At 43.5% G+C, this 17,591-nt stretch overlaps 2 protein-coding genes and 1 pseudogene across 3 annotated transcripts; 1 reads left to right on the top strand and 2 right to left on the bottom strand.

The window, feature by feature from the left end:
- Positions 1-923: 923 nt before the first annotated feature.
- RPL36AL (ribosomal protein L36a like) lies at positions 924-4,917 on the bottom strand. Its single transcript, XM_081047469.1, has 2 exons — positions 2,060-4,917; positions 924-1,366 (listed from the first exon to the last, which is right to left on the bottom strand). Exons 1-2 carry the CDS (start codon positions 3,510-3,512, stop codon positions 1,011-1,013), a joined length of 1,809 nt encoding a protein of 602 aa, XP_080903595.1. The 5' UTR covers positions 3,513-4,917; the 3' UTR covers positions 924-1,010.
- Positions 4,765-13,976, bottom strand: DNAAF2 (dynein axonemal assembly factor 2). The gene is made up of 3 exons (XM_081047468.1): positions 11,835-13,976; positions 8,564-8,707; positions 4,765-7,311 (listed from the first exon to the last, which is right to left on the bottom strand). Exons 1-3 carry the CDS (start codon positions 13,842-13,844, stop codon positions 6,820-6,822), a joined length of 2,646 nt encoding a protein of 881 aa, XP_080903594.1. The 5' UTR covers positions 13,845-13,976; the 3' UTR covers positions 4,765-6,819.
- Positions 7,919-8,547, top strand: LOC308497157 (large ribosomal subunit protein eL27-like; annotated as a pseudogene). Its single transcript has one exon. The product of its transcript is annotated as a large ribosomal subunit protein eL27-like (transcript).
- Positions 13,977-17,591: the final 3,615 nt, after the last annotated feature.

The following is a 17,591-nucleotide window of genomic DNA, read 5'->3' as shown; positions in this document are numbered from 1 at the left end:
AGTACTTCCCAGAGTACACAGTCCCCCCCCCCCTTATCTGCCATTTTTAGTTACCACGGTAAGCTGAGATCTGAAAATATTAATTGGAAAATTTCAGAAATAACTTGAGGTTTTAAACTATGGGCCGTTCTGAGTAGCATCATGAACTCTTCATCCTGCTCGGGATGGGAATCATCCCTTTGTATATAGCTTGTCCGTGCTGTATACACTACCTCCACGTCAGTCACTTAGAGCCATCTTGGTTATCAGACTGAGACCACATTCACCTTTTATTAGTCGGAAAAAAAAGTTCATGCTGTCATGTACTTGGTGTTTTTTACTAGCTTCAGAATTTTAGTTAGAAGCAAACTTTTAACTCCTGCCTTACATTCAAGACCACTTTCTAAAACAGTGCTGTCCAAAAAAACTGATGCACGTGTTGTGTTGTCCAATAGTGTAGCCACTAGCCATATGTAGCTGTTGAGCACTAAACATAGCTAGTATAATTGAGGAACTGCATTTTAAACTTGATAATATGTGGCTAGCAGTCCTTACCTGACTCATTTGCAAAAATCTTTTTATCCAACTTGGATTCTCTGCCCCAGCCAGTCTGATATATACACAGGTGTAGATTCTTTCCCAGCAGCTCAATCATAATTATGATTTGACCCAACATACGTATTTGAACATGACCAGAAAGAAAGTAATATATCAGTATTTTCCCTGCTGTATGATTTAGTTCACTATTGGATAACCTAGTTGTAAAATTTGAGGTGGGACTCCTGTCTTCTATATATATATAAATACAAAATTCCAATTCTTGTGGAGCTAAATTTAAATAGATATTTAGGAAGAGGATAAACCCTAATTGACTTACAGATAATTTACTATTATTTCCTTGAGAACCACATTATGCAATTCTGTATTTCAAACAACACAAAAGATACGAGTAAGAATATCACTGCATTTATTTTCGTACAGGTGTTTTTCTAAACCTTCAACATTTTTCTCAAAAATAAGAATCTCAAAGCTTAGAACTGGATCACTTGGCCCTTTCTCTTCTTATCTCCTCCCAGTTCAAAATGCTTGCATCTCTTAATGGCCAGCATCCTCTTGGATCGGCAGTTAGGCTCAACACATTCAAGCCTCAGCACGATCTTCTTTGTGGTTTTAGCCTTCTTTCGGAAAATCGGCTTTGTCTGCCCACCGTAGCCACTCTGCTTCCGATCATAGCGCCTCTTTCCCTGGGCATACAGGGAATCCTTGCCCTTCTTATACTGGGTCACTTTGTGAGGCTGATGCTTTCCGCACTTCTTACAGAAGGTCCTTCGGGTTTTGGGCACATTGACCATCTTTACGGTAGAGATGTCCACACGATGGAAACTGGCTAAGAGTAAAAAATACGGCAGGCGTTAAACATTTTGAAAAGTAAACGTGCTTTATAGTTATAGGAAAATTATATGTAAGTACTCATATTCCACGAATACATGCACATACACGTGTGCCTTTCTGAAATGCTTAAGTTACTGGAACATTTCTGGAATGAGACAAAAAAACAAACAGCGAGAGCAGCAGCACAGGGTTACCTACACCACGTGGGCTCATTCGGGCCTTAATTTACTATGCCTGTCCCCAAAACAAAAGCGTAGTGGTGTTTACGTTCCTTCCGCAGACAGAGAGGGCCAAGGCTAGACTGTGTTTTCGACTCTTCCTCGCACCCTTTCCGTCCGCGTTCTGGCTCCTGGGTTTGTGCGCCCAGTTCCGTGCGCGATGGGGTGGCTACGGCCACGGCCCGCCCCCGTTCCCTCTCCGCACCGCAGGAGTCTGGTTTCACTTTTCCCCGCCGCAGCGCCGTCCCCCCTCGGCCGTCCTGAAGGCTGACGTGTCCTTAACGAGTGCCTCCCGGCCCAGTAGCCGCCATGCGCGAACCACTTTTCCCAAAGCGCGAGGCCAGCTCTGGAACTCCACGCAGCCAAGACAGCGGGTCTGCCCCTCTGTCCCCTCCAAAGGCCTAGTCCAAGCCCAGATTCTGAGCACTGGGAGCGCCCGTGGGGACCCTACAGTCGGGACCTTGGCTTACCGGGAAACAGCGCACACGTTCCTCGCCTATCTCCGCTCGCGCCTAACAGGAAAAGGAGGAGAAGAGCGGAAGTAGGAACTGAGCCTTGAGCGACAGGGCCACGGACCAATAGGCAGCAGGCCGCGACGGCCGGGCCCTCCGCACGCCGCGCAGACGCGTCACCCAACCGCCCCAGGGGCGGTGCGGAGGGGTGTGGGCCCTGGGGCCGCGGCGCTCGGCGGGCCGGTCGCGGGTTGTCAGAGCGGCCGCCGCTGGAGTGGGGTGCGGCTGCGTCGCTCGGTCTCGGCCGTGTGCGGCCCGCGTGAGGATGAAAGCGCAGAGGACACGGGGCCGCTGGAGGCGCAGGTAACGACGCTGGGGTGCGGTGCGGTGCGGCCGCGGCGGGGCTTCTTCCGGGACCCGCGCTGAATGGAGAGGACCGAGGCGACGCTGAGCCGCGGCTCCTAGCGGCGGGGCCGCTGCCCGAGCTGCAGCCGCCAGGCCAGGATGTGCGGAGCCCCGGCGGCGCACGGAAGCTGAGAGCCTTCGGGCCCCAGGCCCCCGGGGGCCGGGGATGAGTTAGCGAGGGCGGCGCGGCGCCGGTTCCGACTGCCGCAGGCCGCCCGCCGCCCTTCCCCGCAGAAGCCGCCGGTTCCTTTCCGCAGCCGCGCTCCTGGCCCCGGACACCATGAGGTTCCGCATCTACAAGCGGAAGGTGCTGCTGCTGACGCTCGTGGTGGCCGCCTGCGGCTTGGTGCTCTGGAGCAGCAATGGGCGACCGAGGAAGAACGAGGCCCTGGCGCCGCCGCTGCTGGACGCCGAGCCCGCGCGGGGCGCGGCCGCCCGGGCCGGGGACCTCCCCGCCGTGTCCGGGGGCCTCCGCCGGGGCTCCAACGAGTCGGCCGCGCCGCTGGTGGCCGCGGCCGCGCAGCCCGAGGCGGACAACCTGACGCTGAGGTACCGCTCCCTGGTGTACCAGCTGAACTTCGACCAGACGCTGAGAAACGCGGACGCGGCCGGCTCCTGGGGGCCCCGCGACCTGGTGCTGGTGGTCCAGGTGCACAACCGGCCGCAGTACCTGCGGCTGCTGCTGGACTCGCTCCGCAAGGCCCCGGGCGTGGACGGCGTCCTCGTCATCTTCAGCCACGACTTCTGGTCGGCCGAGATCAATCAGCTGATCGCCGCCGTGGATTTCTGCCCCGTCCTGCAGGTGTTCTTTCCTTTCAGCATGCAGCTGTACCCCCGTGAGTTTCCGGGCAGCGACCCCCGAGACTGCCCCCGAGATTTGGAGAAGAACGCAGCTCTGAAGATGGGCTGCATCAACGCCGAGTATCCCGACTCCTTTGGCCACTACAGGGAGGCCAAGTTCTCCCAAACCAAGCACCACTGGTGGTGGAAGCTGCACTTTGTGTGGGAAAGGGTCAAAGTCCTTCGAGACTACGGCGGCCTCATCCTGTTCCTCGAGGAGGATCATTACTTAGCCCCCGACTTTTACCACGTCTTCAAAAAGATGTGGGCATTGAAGCAACAGGAGTGTCCCGAATGTGACGTGCTCTCCCTGGGGAGCTATACTGCCAGCCGCAGTTTCTACGGCATCGCCGACAAGGTAGACGTGAAAACGTGGAAATCCACAGAGCACAACATGGGCCTAGCCCTGACCCGGGAAGTGTACCAGAAGCTGATTGAATGCACAGACACTTTCTGTACTTACGATGATTATAACTGGGACTGGACTCTTCAATATTTGACCGTATCTTGTCTTCCAAAATTCTGGAAAGTGCTGGTTCCCCAAGTACCCAGGATTTTTCATGCTGGAGACTGTGGTATGCACCACAAGAAAACCTGTAGACCGTCCACCCAGAGTGCCCAAATTGAGTCACTCTTAAATAATAACAAACAGTACATGTTTCCAGAAACTCTAACTATCGGTGAGAAGTTTATGCCAGCCGTTTCCCCACCTAAGAAAAATGGAGGGTGGGGAGATATTAGGGACCATGAACTCTGTAAAAGTTATAGAAGACTGCAGTGAAAAAAAATCACAATTACAAAAGCAAAAGTGACAGTCTTCTATTTTTGATATTTGTCCAAACAGAATAGACAATGAATAAGAGTTTAAGGACTGGTTTCTGCTTTAATACAAAAAAAAAAAAAGTTCTTGTAAAAGGTTCCAAATATAGTGATCTTTTCCTTTTATGTCTGATAAACACAAGTTTTCATTTTGGGAGTTGGGTTTTAAAGCTCAATCTGTATCTGCTAAATAATCGTGAGAGAAGAGGGGAAATTTTGCTTAAATTGCATCTATTAATCTTTTTATCTGCAACTTTGTACACTTTTCCACTTTCAAAACTTATTTTAAGTACAGCAAAATTTTATTTAAAATTGTCATAGCAGTAAAAAGTATTACAATGAAATTGTTAGAGTATTAATGGAACAAGCCCAGTTTCACTCTTGACAAGGTTACTAGGAAGGGATTGTTTCCCTGGTTTTATAATTCAGAAGTTATGTTTGTTAAACACCCTGTCAAAAACTCACTTTCAGTATTACAGATTCCTGTATTATTGTGTTAGGATTTGCCTGTGCTTTGGAACCTTCATAAAACACTTTCTTCTGGAATGTATTTGATTGATAAGAAAGTTTAAACACTGTTTTCATCTCAATGTAGACATACAGTGGTTTTGTTTTTCTTCTTTTAGTGCTGCCAAAATAAAATACTCATTTTTGCATAAAAAGATTGCTAATCATTTTTGCAGAATAAGTTGTTTACTCTTTACACCAAAATTCAGTAAAGACATTCTAGAATTTTTAAAGTGAGCATAACATCTTCATATTTATTATCTGTAACATTATATAACTGAGTTTGAAATAAAACCCAGCTCTTGAAAATGCATTCTCTTTGGAAGAAATTGGCTTTCAAAATTAGCCAGGCATAGATAATGAACGATAAAAAGCTGCTGTGTAAGTGAAATACAGCCAGAAATGGTATAAAGTTCAGTCATGCCAAAGTGAAACGTGTTCTAGTGCCAGCTTTAACTGAAATCCTACTTTTTAAAAGGATAAACACAGTAACAGGAAAAAGGCTTAAAATTTACTCCACATTTAACGTGGAAGTTTCCCTTAACAGTATACAATTAACATTCAACCAAAAATTACTGATAGCCTAATATCTGTGTAGGTATTACAATTAGTCATTTCAATCTAAGAAAATTGTGTAAGTGCACAGTTTCAAAATTATTCCACAAATTAAGATTCATATTATAGTTGAAAAATACATATGGTCGTCTAAGTAGGGGCTAATAGGTTTTTTTATTTAACAGCTTTATTGAGATATAATTGACATGCAGTATAATTTTCTTGCTTTGTGAGCTACTGCCCCTCAGCCCAGCCCGATTCCAGATTTCGTCAGGATTATAAATGTAAATCAAGATGAATTTCCAGACTTTGTACCAACTTTTGGTGCTCTGCTCTGTCCTCCACAGTTCAAAGGATTAAACTTACTAGATATTATAATTTCCAGGACTAAGTAAGGCCAGAGGTCTGAATTGGCCCTTTGGGGTCCGGGACTGGGTTAGCAGTTTCCTTTCTACATTTTCTTTCATGCTGTCCTAAATATTTTTGTGAGAAAAAAACCTGTTAGGATTTTTCTTCTGGCCTGAAATAAATAGTTTCACAAAATAATAACTTAGCCACAGATACATTATCTGCTGCTCACTTTTAGGTATTTTAAAGAAAATTTATTAGACAACACTGACATTTTGTTTTCATGTAATAATGAAAACAATTTTCCTGTGGGAGCAAATTCCCAGTATGTTTTTTTAAAAACTTTTATTTAAGTGTGTTTTCCCAGGACCCATCAGCTCCAAGTCAAGTAGTTGTTTCAATCTAGCTGTGGAGGGTGCAGCTCATAGTGGCCCACGTGGGGATCGAACCGGCAACCTTGTTAAAGAGCACCCTGCTCTGACCATCTGAGCTAACCGGCCACCCCAATTCCCAGTATTTTTAATTGTCCCGTTCTAAAATTCGTAAATGTACTCTAAAAGCAAGAGGTGTTTTAATACTGTAATAGTAACTTCCAAAAACCTCTTTAAAGAAATTTTCGAGTACTAAATAACCTGTATTTTACTGTATATTTTCTTCTGTGACAGACATGAAGAGTCCAGTTGAAGCAAGAATATTACATTTCAGAGTATTTGTATTGTAACTATTTGAATTAATATTGGTTAGTAAAGTTCTAAGAATTTGTTTCAAGCATAAATACATCCTATGAGACTTCTAAACATTTTGAGATTCTACACCCTCCACACACATATTTCTAGTTAATTGCATTCTTGAGAATTTTTGTGATAGACACAACATAATGAATATTTTGAAACTTTATTAAAGTAATGGTAAACAAAAGAAGCCAAAAACAACATAGAAGTAAATATATACAAGTTGTATTAAAACTAAATGTTTAACTCTCATTAGAAAAAATATCTGTCTATCAGAGTAATAAAAAAACTTACCACCATAATTAAGGAAACTATGAACTCATTAAAAAAAAACACAAAATGCAAAAAAAAACAACACAAAAAGCCCCTTCAGTTTCCCCATTAAAATCAAAATTGCAAATTTTAATTTCTTGAACACTTTCAGTTTTAAGACAGAAGTTAACATAAAGAGAACCTATTTTAAGCCCAAAATACACTTTGTTGAATATCTTTAGTTTTAAGATAGTAGTTACCAGAAATATCTTAAGTCCCCAAATTTTTTGCTCTTAACCTTTACATTCTAAAATTATAGACTTAATCCAAGTCATACAGCAAAGAATTCTGAAAACTGAATGCACAATGAGTCACATGATCTTTAATAATCTGCACACTACCATCCTGCATATTGGTTTCTTTTATGTTGTCAAAACCAGGTATATTGTGAATTGCTAATGAAGATAGGTGATCTCCATCTAATTCTTTCTCTTCAGTCATTACTGGTTCTTTCAAATTATCTTTTTCCTCATTTGAGTAAACACCTTTTTCTTTTATAAATTCAGGTTCCAATTTTGACTCAGCTTGCTGAGACTTTCCAAATAGCATTTGAGAAACATCAAGAGACTCTTGTTGCAAGCATGCAACTGAACCACAATTGTCTTTTTCTAGTGCTTCAACTGCTATAGATGAATCAGAATCAGTTGTTGAGGTCGGAGGATATTCTATATTTTCTTTTTCAGTTAGATGACTTCCTTCATTGCCTCTTTCTTCCTTTTCATGCAGCTGCTCAGAGTTACTACATTCTTGCAACTAGGTCAAGAGAAACAACAAATTAATAATTCTTTGAAACAAAACTAACTTGTACCCTCTGGAAATTTTTTTAAAAAAAACTGAGGGAATAACTCTTGCAAACCTGCAGACAGGCTTCTTCCTTCTCAGTCATTCTCCAAATGTTGCCAGTGATTGCATTACTGACAGTGTAAATCTGGCATTAATTCTCTGATTAAATCCTTTCGATGACTCATCTCCCTCAGGATGAAATAATCCTGGCCTACAAATCCTTATGCAGTCATAAGAGCATTCCTGAATTTTCGTGATTTTTCAGAGCCACTTTCCCCCCAATGCATATAAACCAATTTTGCTAGTTACTAAATCATTTCTATGTCCAATACTGAAGACTATAAAAATAACCAAACTTAAGATTCAACTAAAAAGAATGAACAAATTGTAATAACATAGTTCCTATGGTTTGAAAGTCAAGACTTTTTGTCCCTGGACTAATTTCCCAAACGTTAGTTTCTCTCTATTCCTCATTGGACAGTTACTTTGGGATTAAATGAGATAACACGTGCAAATGAATTGCAGAGTGTTTAGCACATAGTAAAATACATGCAAAAAAAAGTTTTTATTCCTCTTAACATCGCTCTTCCCAGCCATTATGTACATTTAATTTAAAGTTATGACATCAAGAATTAAGATATTTAGCCTTTCTGCTGTAGGCTCCAGTGGCTGCTGTCGAAATGGGCAAGTTTATGAAAACTGGGAAGGTGGTGCTGGTCCTGGCCGGACGCTACTCCGGACGCAAAGCGGTCATCGTGAAGAACATTGATGATGGCACTTCAGACCGCCCCTACAGCCATGCTCTGGTGGCTGGAATTAACCGCTATCCCTGAAAAGTGACAGCTGCCATGGGCAAGAAGAAAATCGCTAAGAGGTCAAAGATCAAATCTTTCGTGAAAGTTTATAACTCCAATCACCTCATGCCTACAAGGTACTCTGTGGATATCCCGTTGGACAAAACTGTTGTCAACAAAGATGTCTTCAGAGACCCTGCTCTGAAACGCAAGGTCCGAGGGGAGGCCAAGGTCAAGTTCGAAGAGAGGTATAAGACCGGCAAGAACAAATGGTTCTTCCAGAAGCTGCGGTTTTAGGTCTTTTTTGCTTCAGTCATTAAAAGTCAAAAAAATAAAAAAATAACAAAAATTAAAAAAAAGAATTAAGATATTTATTAGGCTTTAACTTTGTCCTAAGTAACTTTTATAAAGTCCACCAAAATCCTTACCTTTGCCTGAATTTGAATCTTGCTATCAGTAACCTGAAGAACTTCAATTAACGGTGGGGTTAGGGGCATTGTTTGTTCCAACGGAGAACTTAGGACCTCTTCAAGAAACTCAGTAACATTTTCTTCATTGACAAACAACCTTTCCTAAAATAAAAAAATAAAGATATTCTGCTTTATAGGTCATACTTCATACAGTTGTACCTAAAAACAGCTCATAAAAGTTCAGAATTACACTTTTAAAATGTTTATTTTAACATTATTCCTGCTGTCTTGGCCAGAGAAAAACAGTAAAAAATAAGAATAGCAAGAGTACATAAACATACAGGAAAAGACCTTAAAAGAAAAAGGTCTTACGGTAGTTCCTTTTCTAGGTCTCTATTAAACCTGAGGTATGTTTTCTCTCCTAGATAATCTTACAAATGACATTTTCTTTTCCTTTTTTTCTCTTAATATTTTATACGATAAACATCACCTCTAGGGCTATAAATGCAGTTCCAGCTGTAAAACGTAATTCAATTTTAGAACACTTCCTAATGAGTCACCTACGAAATACACATGACAGGATCTATTCAAATTTTCTGTGACCAGTTTGCCTTTTAGTTTTTGGCCAGGTAAGAGTCAAGTATAATATTTTATTTAAGAGAAGGATATTCTATTTTTAAGCAATGAGATAATCCAGTGAGACACTAACATATAGCTATAAGAATGAGGTATCTTTCTAAACTATTAGGAAAAGCAAAAATCATTTTGACAAAAATCCCAGACACAGCAATTTGTTCTTATTCATGTCAAGTGAATATAAGTATAGAGTTGAAGAAATAACAATTATTTAAAATTCATAAAATCAGTTCATTGTTGACAAAAATGAAAAAGTATTTTCCTCTGTACTTTCATATAAACAAATTTCATAATTACAAATAAAAGCAGTTCATTATTTGGTCCAAATAGGGGGAGGAAACCAGGAAGAGACAAGTCTCAAGTTTTCTTCTATCAAACAGCATTTGAACTTGGGAACACCTACCTAATAAAAATGAATTTTGGGAACACAAAAATTTTACTTTGGAGTAATTTGCCTTGCTATTATTTGAAGATCCAGAATAACACTGTATTATAGAAAATACCGCATTTCTAAGTTTCATGTCTCTGGAAAAGACACATTGATTGCAAAAAATACATTAAATAGTTTAATCTCTAGTTAACCCAAGGAAAAAATAACACGTACTTAGAATGAAAATGGTTATGATTAAAATATAAATGATTTGCATAAAACTGTCTTCACATTCTAATGACTGATTTCACTCTAAAAATACTGAATTCAGTATTCAGCTTTAGGAAAATTCCTAGTGAATATTTAAGGCTTATATAAATATTTTGTACTTGATGTGTGAAGTAACAATTCTGACCTTAAAAGCCACAAATCAGTTACTTACATTGTAATTATTTTCATATAATGCATGTGATATAATCATGATATGTTGTTATCTGTCTACTCACCTACTACTCTGGTGATTTTTAAAATACTTTAATACTTAGAGCCTGTTCCAGTGACAGTGAAATGTAAAGAAAAAAAATTGAACATTATGGTTTACCTATCAGCCATAGTAAATGTGATGATTAATGAAATTACAAATCTATTTCAGATTTCAAAGATATAAAACACAGTTGCCAAAATCCCATTTTGGTCTAGTTTCTTTGATAAAATAATGTTAGCATACTAGAAAATCAGATTAAAATATATTCTTTAGTATTCTCTCAACTGCTTGTCCACAAAGCTTTCTTCCCATATTGCGAGTTATTTTCACATTAAAACAATTACAGGAAATTGACTGCTTTCCTAAATTTCCCCCTTCTAATGACAAAAACAAATAGTAAATTTCCTATTTTATAGTCTCACAAAGTATTTTACCTAGTCCTGGCTACTTATTTTACCACTTTTGGTGGGTTTAAAATTAGCCCCTTCTCCCAGAAGATACCCCTCATAAAATATAAATGTAACTTATTAGCAAACTTCTAGAAGTTTGGGAAGAAGTGAAAATTTGTCAGGTTAAAGCCCAAGATGAAAAATTTAATTTTTAATATATAATCTGTGCAACTAGTGTTGTTTCTGGGAATTAAACTTTGACTATGGTAAAAGAGCTTTAATAATTACATGTAACACATACAAACCTCAATCAAAACCACTAATTGTTCATTTATGACTTTTTTTTCATGCCAGTCATAATAAGGTCTGAGGGAAGCACATCTCACACAAGAGCATGAGTACCCAATCATCATGCTTATTATGAATTACAAAACGATCCATTTATGAGTATATAAGTTTTTTTCAGAATTTGTCAATAGTATTGGAGTATTGAATCTGAAATTCAAGGACCTCAAAAACCTAAAAAGTATAGTAGCAACTACAACGGGACATACTGAATTATTCATCAAAATTATAGCCTATGTAAACTAGGTAATGCTTAGCCCAGTTCTAGAGTATTTGCCCAGAAGACGTGTAGCTGACGTTGGTACCAATAAGTTTGACAAATGTTTATAGTACACTCTGTTAAATGCTAGCCATTGTGTCAAATACTAGTAAGCACCTAAAGATGATTAAAACGGATGCAAAAAAAAAAAGGTAATTTCAGTGTAATATAACGCCCACCGGAGGACAACCTCACCATCATCAGCGACTGTATAATCCTATGGTAGAAAGGGCAAGGGATTTAGATTCACGGTTGGTTGAGTTAGTTTTCCTACGTAACAACTGTGTTGCACCGGCTAAGTTACTTTTTGCTCTCTGGAAGTAAATTATTTTCAGTGGTCGACAAAGTATTTACCAACTTAAAATATGGCCATAACAAAGTGCCTCCTGAACTTATTTGGGTAAGAAACCCCTTTGAGGGTATGAGTAGAGTTACAGCCCTTCTCCCCAAAAGAAAACACCTTCAACTTTTGCATACAATGTTAGAGGTCTACGGTTCCCTGGGAATCCATTCATGTCTCCTTCAGAGTCAACGGACTGCAGGGAAACAACTGCATTAAAGACAATTTTGAAGATTTGAAACCCATCCATCAGAAGGGATGAGTATGTCCCCCCTACCCCCCACCCCCCACCAATATGCGTTTAACGTTCACTGACATCTCTCATCACGTGTATCAATTTCAAGTCATTTCCAGATACGCTGCAATGGAAAATGCTTTGTTTAGGACAAGCTGAGAAGATGCCTGTAACAGATTTAAAAAGTAGGATGGAATATTTCAAATATTAAGACTCTAGAAAGACCATTACCTCCAAAGAACCGTTGTTTAAACCGTAATACCACTCTCTCCAATGTCCATAGCACTCTGCAGATTTGGCGAGTTCTATTACTGCATTGTTTGAAGAAATACTAACCACTGGTTCTTTGGTACTCAATTTATTCTCTGGTGCAAATTGCAAAAAGAAGGAATAATAAACGAAGTCTTGGGTGGAGAAGCACAATTTGTACCGGAGGGGGCTCACATCCCCTTGAAGACTTTGCTGCTGGATCCGAGGCACTTGAATTAGCAGCGTCAAGCATTTCTCATCCTGGTGACACTGCAAAGGAGGACACAAAGGTCCCGTGCAGTCGGTCCCGGGACCACCCATGGCAGGACCAGAAGGCCCCCTGCCCGTGCTTTCCCAGGCCACGCGCGTCTCCACGGTGTCTCCACGCGCACTCCCTCTTCCAGCTGAAGACCCGCTGCCACGGTCCCCGGACGATGCACCAGGGGAGCCTCCGCCACCGCCCGCGGGCGAGCTCCCGGGTCCGGGAGGCGGTTTCTCCCCGAAGCCCGCAGTCGACACACCTTGCCCTTCGAGGTCCCGCGCCTCCACTCCGGAGACGAGCTCCTCCCCGGCGGCGGCCGGCGTGTGGATCCCGGCGACCGCAGCCCCAGCTCCGCTGGGACCCGAGCCTGCGCCCCGCGCGCGACCCGCCGTGGGGTCCGCCTCCCCCTCGCGAGCGGAAGCGCCGGCCGCGCCGTCAGTTCCGGACAAGTCGGCGGACGCTTCCGGCGCCGCGGCGGGCGCCACGGGCAGCGTGACCACCAGCTGTCGCCGGGCCTTGTTGAACTGCGCCTTGCCGCGGCTGTCGTCCACCGCGTAGGGGAGCGAGAGCCGCAGCCGGTAGTCGGGCTTCCTCGAGTCGAGGCACAGCAGCTTCCCCGCCACCTCCAGCGCCGCGCGCTCGGCCGAGCGCAGCAGCGGCAGCTCGATGGTGACCACGAGCTCGTGGGGCACGGGGCCGGGGGCCGAGTCCCGGGAGCAGCGGTAATCCTGGAGGTCCACGTGGTGGCGCTGCACCACGCGGTAGCGGGGCGCGGTGGGGGCGGGGGGCGCGGGGGGGGCGGGGGGCGCGGGGGGGGCGGGGGGCGCGGGGGGGGCGGGGGGCGCGCGGGGCTCCTGCACGGCGGGGCTCCCGGAGACCCCCTGGCGGCGGTCGGGGTCGGGGAAGTCGGGGAGGGGGCTCTGCAGCGCCCCCTCGGGCCGGGCCGGGGCGCCTCCGGGCAGAGGCGTGCGCAGCACGGCGGCCTCCGGGGTCCCCTTATACTTGATCTTCAGCGTCTTGGCGTTTCTGTGGTCCAGCTTCACGCCGAACTGCTTCTCCACGGCCTCCAGAGCCGTAGCGTCCAGCATCTGGCGGAAGCCGTCGTGGCGCCGGGCCAGGGCGAGCGCGTCTGGGTGGAAGACCACGTCGTAGACCGTGTAGCGCACGCCGCGGCCCCCCGCGTACTCGCGGCCGGGCGCCAGGCTGTGGGGCAGGGACCACCGGCTGCCGGCCGCGCCGCTCCCGGAGCCGGGCCGGCCGCTGGGGGCGCCCACCAGTGCGTTGCTGCACACGTTCACGAAGCAGCGCCGCGCCCCGTCCAGGCTGGTGCGCAGCACGTGGCCCGGCGCCGGGTGCACGAACCGCACCTCCACCCCGCGCTCGCGCTCCAGCGCCGTGATCTCCGCCTCGTAGCGCCGCCGGTTCTCGGGGTCGGTTAGCTCCGCGGCGTACTCAGAGAACATTCGCCGGAACTGCGGGTCCTGAAAGGCGGAGGTGAGCCGCTGAATCTCCTCTCCGCTCAGGTCCAAGTCCTCCAGCGGCGAAGAGGCTGCCTCCTTGCTCATGCTGCCCCTCGGCCCGTATCCTTCAGTCCAAGGGAGATAAACCCGAGACCGGGTAGGTGGGACGCGCAGTGGAGTCACTCGCTGGTCCGCGGAGAGCAGAGTGAGGATGCGGACGTCGGTAACGGCCTGAGAACTGTGCCCAGCGCAGCGCGTTCTCGTTGCCATGGTGACACCACCAACACCCGGGAGGAGGGGCAGGAATTGCAGTGGGAGGGTGGAAATGCCAGAAATGCATCTCAGTTTATTAAAACCAACTACCTACCCTACGGTTCGTGAGTTTTAGATTCCTGTGCCATGGTGCAGTTATTTCTGCACTGGGATAACTATCATAATGTCGTAATTTCCAGCATTAAGTATGTTATTCATCGTTAAGAACATTTCAAGGTATGTTCCCCATTTCACGGACAAGAAGATGGGACCTGAGAAGTTACCTTACCAGGGTTACACACTGTATTCACTGATTTATGCCTGCGTTTATCTGCCTTTTTCACTTCATTAAACTAAAATTTCAGTCCTCTGGATATTTTACCATACAGTTTGCTCTGTAACAACTCTCCTTTGGGGCAAGAGATATGGGCAGGCTATTAATAAATAACTAACGATCAACAAACATGTAAGACTCCCTTAAGTAAAATGCAAATATAAGATACCACATATCACCTATCAAAATGGCAAAGACTTTTCCTTGAAGTGGTAGTTGAATTTCGCAAAATCTTTCTACAGAGTCGTTGGTAACTGTATTAAAAGCCTTTAGGATGTATATGCTTGATCCAGCAATTCCAACTCCTAAGAGTATGCGCAAGGCAACTTTATGATTCTAAAGGTTTGGGAAGAATTTCATGGTGGAACTGGTTGAGCAGATTTTGGTACAGCTGTACAATGCGATTCTATGCAGCCATTCAAAGTGATGTTATAGAAGAATATTTATTGACTAGGGTAGTTGGTAGTAGTTGTTAAATCCAGTGATGATTTTTCTGTTCTCATTCGTTGAAACTAGCCAACATTGAACACAATTGGCTTTGGCATTCCCTCAGTGACGAGACACTTTCCACGCTTCTCTTCTCGTCAGACACTTGACACTACATAGGTCTGCTTTTTCAGTGTTTGCCTCTGTTCAGTTTCTAAGTGGAAATGCCTCAAGGCTGCGACCCCATCTCTTCTTTAACTCTCCTTCACAAATAAATTTACACTCACAGATACCAGACATACCAGGTTCTAAACTCCAGTCCCCTGTATCCAGTTGCCCATTTAATGTCTCCATTTGAATGATTTCATGCTAAGCACATGAGGCTTGAAATGACCGAAAAATAGAACTCCCAACTCCTCTCTCCCAACTTCTGTCCTCAGGATCTCTTGGCAGCATTCAAAGCTGGATACTTCAGCCTCTGGCAGAACACTCATTGCTACTGTGCAGCCTGTACGCAGGTCCTTGAATGTCAAGAACTTAAATGTCACCTTAGTGACTCCGTGATATGCTTCTCCCACCTCCAGCACCCCACCGAAAATTGCCCACATCGTTTTTATTTTCACCACGGTTTATATTTGGTATTTTCTTTTTACAGGGTAATGGCTTGCCCCATTTGAATGTAAGCATCATGAAAGTGTGGACCTTGCCTTTCTGGTTTACTACTGGATTCCCCAGTCCCTAGGACATAGTAGGCACTCAGATATTTAATGAGGGGATATAGTAAAGAAAAAAGCAAGTTTAGTGTGTATTGTATGATTCCCAAAGATTTTTATAGGAAAAAATGTATGCAGAGAAAAGTCTGGAAGGATAGATATCAAAATGTTAACATTACCTCTCGTGGTAGAATTGCAGGTCATTAAAACTTTTTTCTTTATGATTACTTCTATTTCTTAATTCTTCTGTTATGAACTTGTTTAATAAAAAGTTTAAAAATACCCTATCATTTAGGACTTAGATTTACATCTGGAATGGCTTTGAGGCATAAAGATGAATTCTGGAAGTTCTTTAAAGCATGTGAGGGATGTATAAAATTGCACCCTTTTCTATTAGAACCTTCATGTCAGTGAACATACCCAGTGATTGGTTTTCACATACTTCAAGATACCTTTGTAACTTCAAAATCTGGACAAGTTTCATCTTAAAGGCATTTCCAAACATGTCATACCACACACATGAAAACAGACCACACCTATTGGAAATGAGAATGGCCTTCAGAGTTCTTGAACCCTCTGAAATTACATGAAATTATGAGTGGGGATAGACTCGTGTGGGTTTCTCTGAGTAGGGGGCCCTTAGTTTTCACTGGATTCTCTAAGAAGGGTCCATGCCTTCTACCTGGTCAAACTTCTTACTATGTGACATAAAAAGCTCTTTGGGAAAGACAATGGAGTTGTAGAAAAGCTCCCATGTCCCAAATACGAGCTCTTACCTAAAAGTCATTCCTTGAGGAAAGGCTATCCTTATTAACAATGTCTTTCAAAGGAGGACTGAGTATTAAGACCATTATCAGTTATTAACCCCTTAGTGCAAACTGTCTTATCTTGTCCTTCCACAGACACTGCCTGCCAGCAAGCACACAACTGTCCTGGGAAGTAGAGGTTCAGAGCAGATGGTGTGAGGCCTACTGATTTAAGCTAGTGGGTACTCCAGCCTGTGCAGTCCCGGGCACTTCCTGTGGTTTCCCAACAAATCAAGGGCTGCTTTTCTCATGGCAGAGAAATCTTACCCACGGCCATCTCGTGTGATCTACCTCCCACCCGGATTTCTGCTGTGAGGTCAGCCACACTTCAGCTGATTAAACACCATGTCAGGGAGCACCCGTTTTTACCCAAAGCAGAAGCCCAGGATACCGTCTCAGGGCTGCTCCTCCATTGCCCTGTCTTTCAGATCTCCTTTTCATTTCCAGATGCTGATTCCCTCCTGGTTCTAGATCTTGTCTTACTCCAATACTTATTGCTGGCTCTGGCGTCTTACCTGCTCTTAATTGACTGCCTTGCTTCATCTCACTTCACTTCACCTTGCTAACCCCTAAATGCAGCCTATCTTTCTGGCCATTAACTGTGTTTCTAAAAAGATCTCAAAAAGCTCATCTTTATTTATGGAAACAATTATTTGCTAAATGAATGAGTTAATGAGGGGACACCTTGTATTCTATTTCCATTTATAACTTTCTGCCCATCTTATTTAGCTCTATGGTTCTCATAACTGGACCAACAACCTAGGGGTGTCTCTTTCACTACCAATTTCAAGGTCCAAATTATAAATTTTTTCAAGCAATCCAGTAGCTTTTGGACTTATGCCTTGATGGCATCTTTAACTTCAAAATATTAGGTTATTCTTGAAATTAAATTTTGCTCTTCTAACATTAGGCATCTTCTAACATTCTTCCCAAATTTTCCATCCTCAAACCACATCTCCAATTGCCACTTCATCCTTAACTACTAATTCATTTATCACTACATTCACATCAAATTTTCTTGAGGAATTTTTTCTTCATTATGTTATTTTTTTTTTATCAGCATCTTTCCTGAAAAACCTAATTTTCATTTAAAGTAATGTCTTCCATTCCAGGCTCTTTGTAATATTAATGTTACTCCTACATTTGAAACACTCTTTGCACCTCTGACAGCTTCCTGTCATTCAGATTCATTTCTGGGCTATTGCTAAGCCGTAAATTAAAAGTAAGGGAATGATGTTGAGTGATTATATCCATAATAACAAAACATGATGCTTCAAAGTAAATGTAGCTTCTAAATGTAAAAACTATGGGGACTGTGTTTTTAAGTTTCCAGCGCCAAAAGAATTAGTAATGAATAGTAATATCCTGAAACAAAGGTCTTCACTATCAGAATAAATTTGGTGATTTGAAATTTAAACGATTTTAAAATTGCTGAATATACTGTTAGGACTTTTATGGTGATATACTGAAACAATGGTTCAAAAAT

Source organism: Rhinolophus hipposideros (genome assembly GCF_964194185.1).
Source record: "Rhinolophus hipposideros genome assembly, chromosome: 5".
Taxonomy (NCBI): domain Eukaryota; kingdom Metazoa; phylum Chordata; class Mammalia; order Chiroptera; family Rhinolophidae; genus Rhinolophus; species Rhinolophus hipposideros.
Note: the sequence above shows the minus strand (reverse complement) of the source record. Positions and strands in the feature narration are given on the sequence as shown.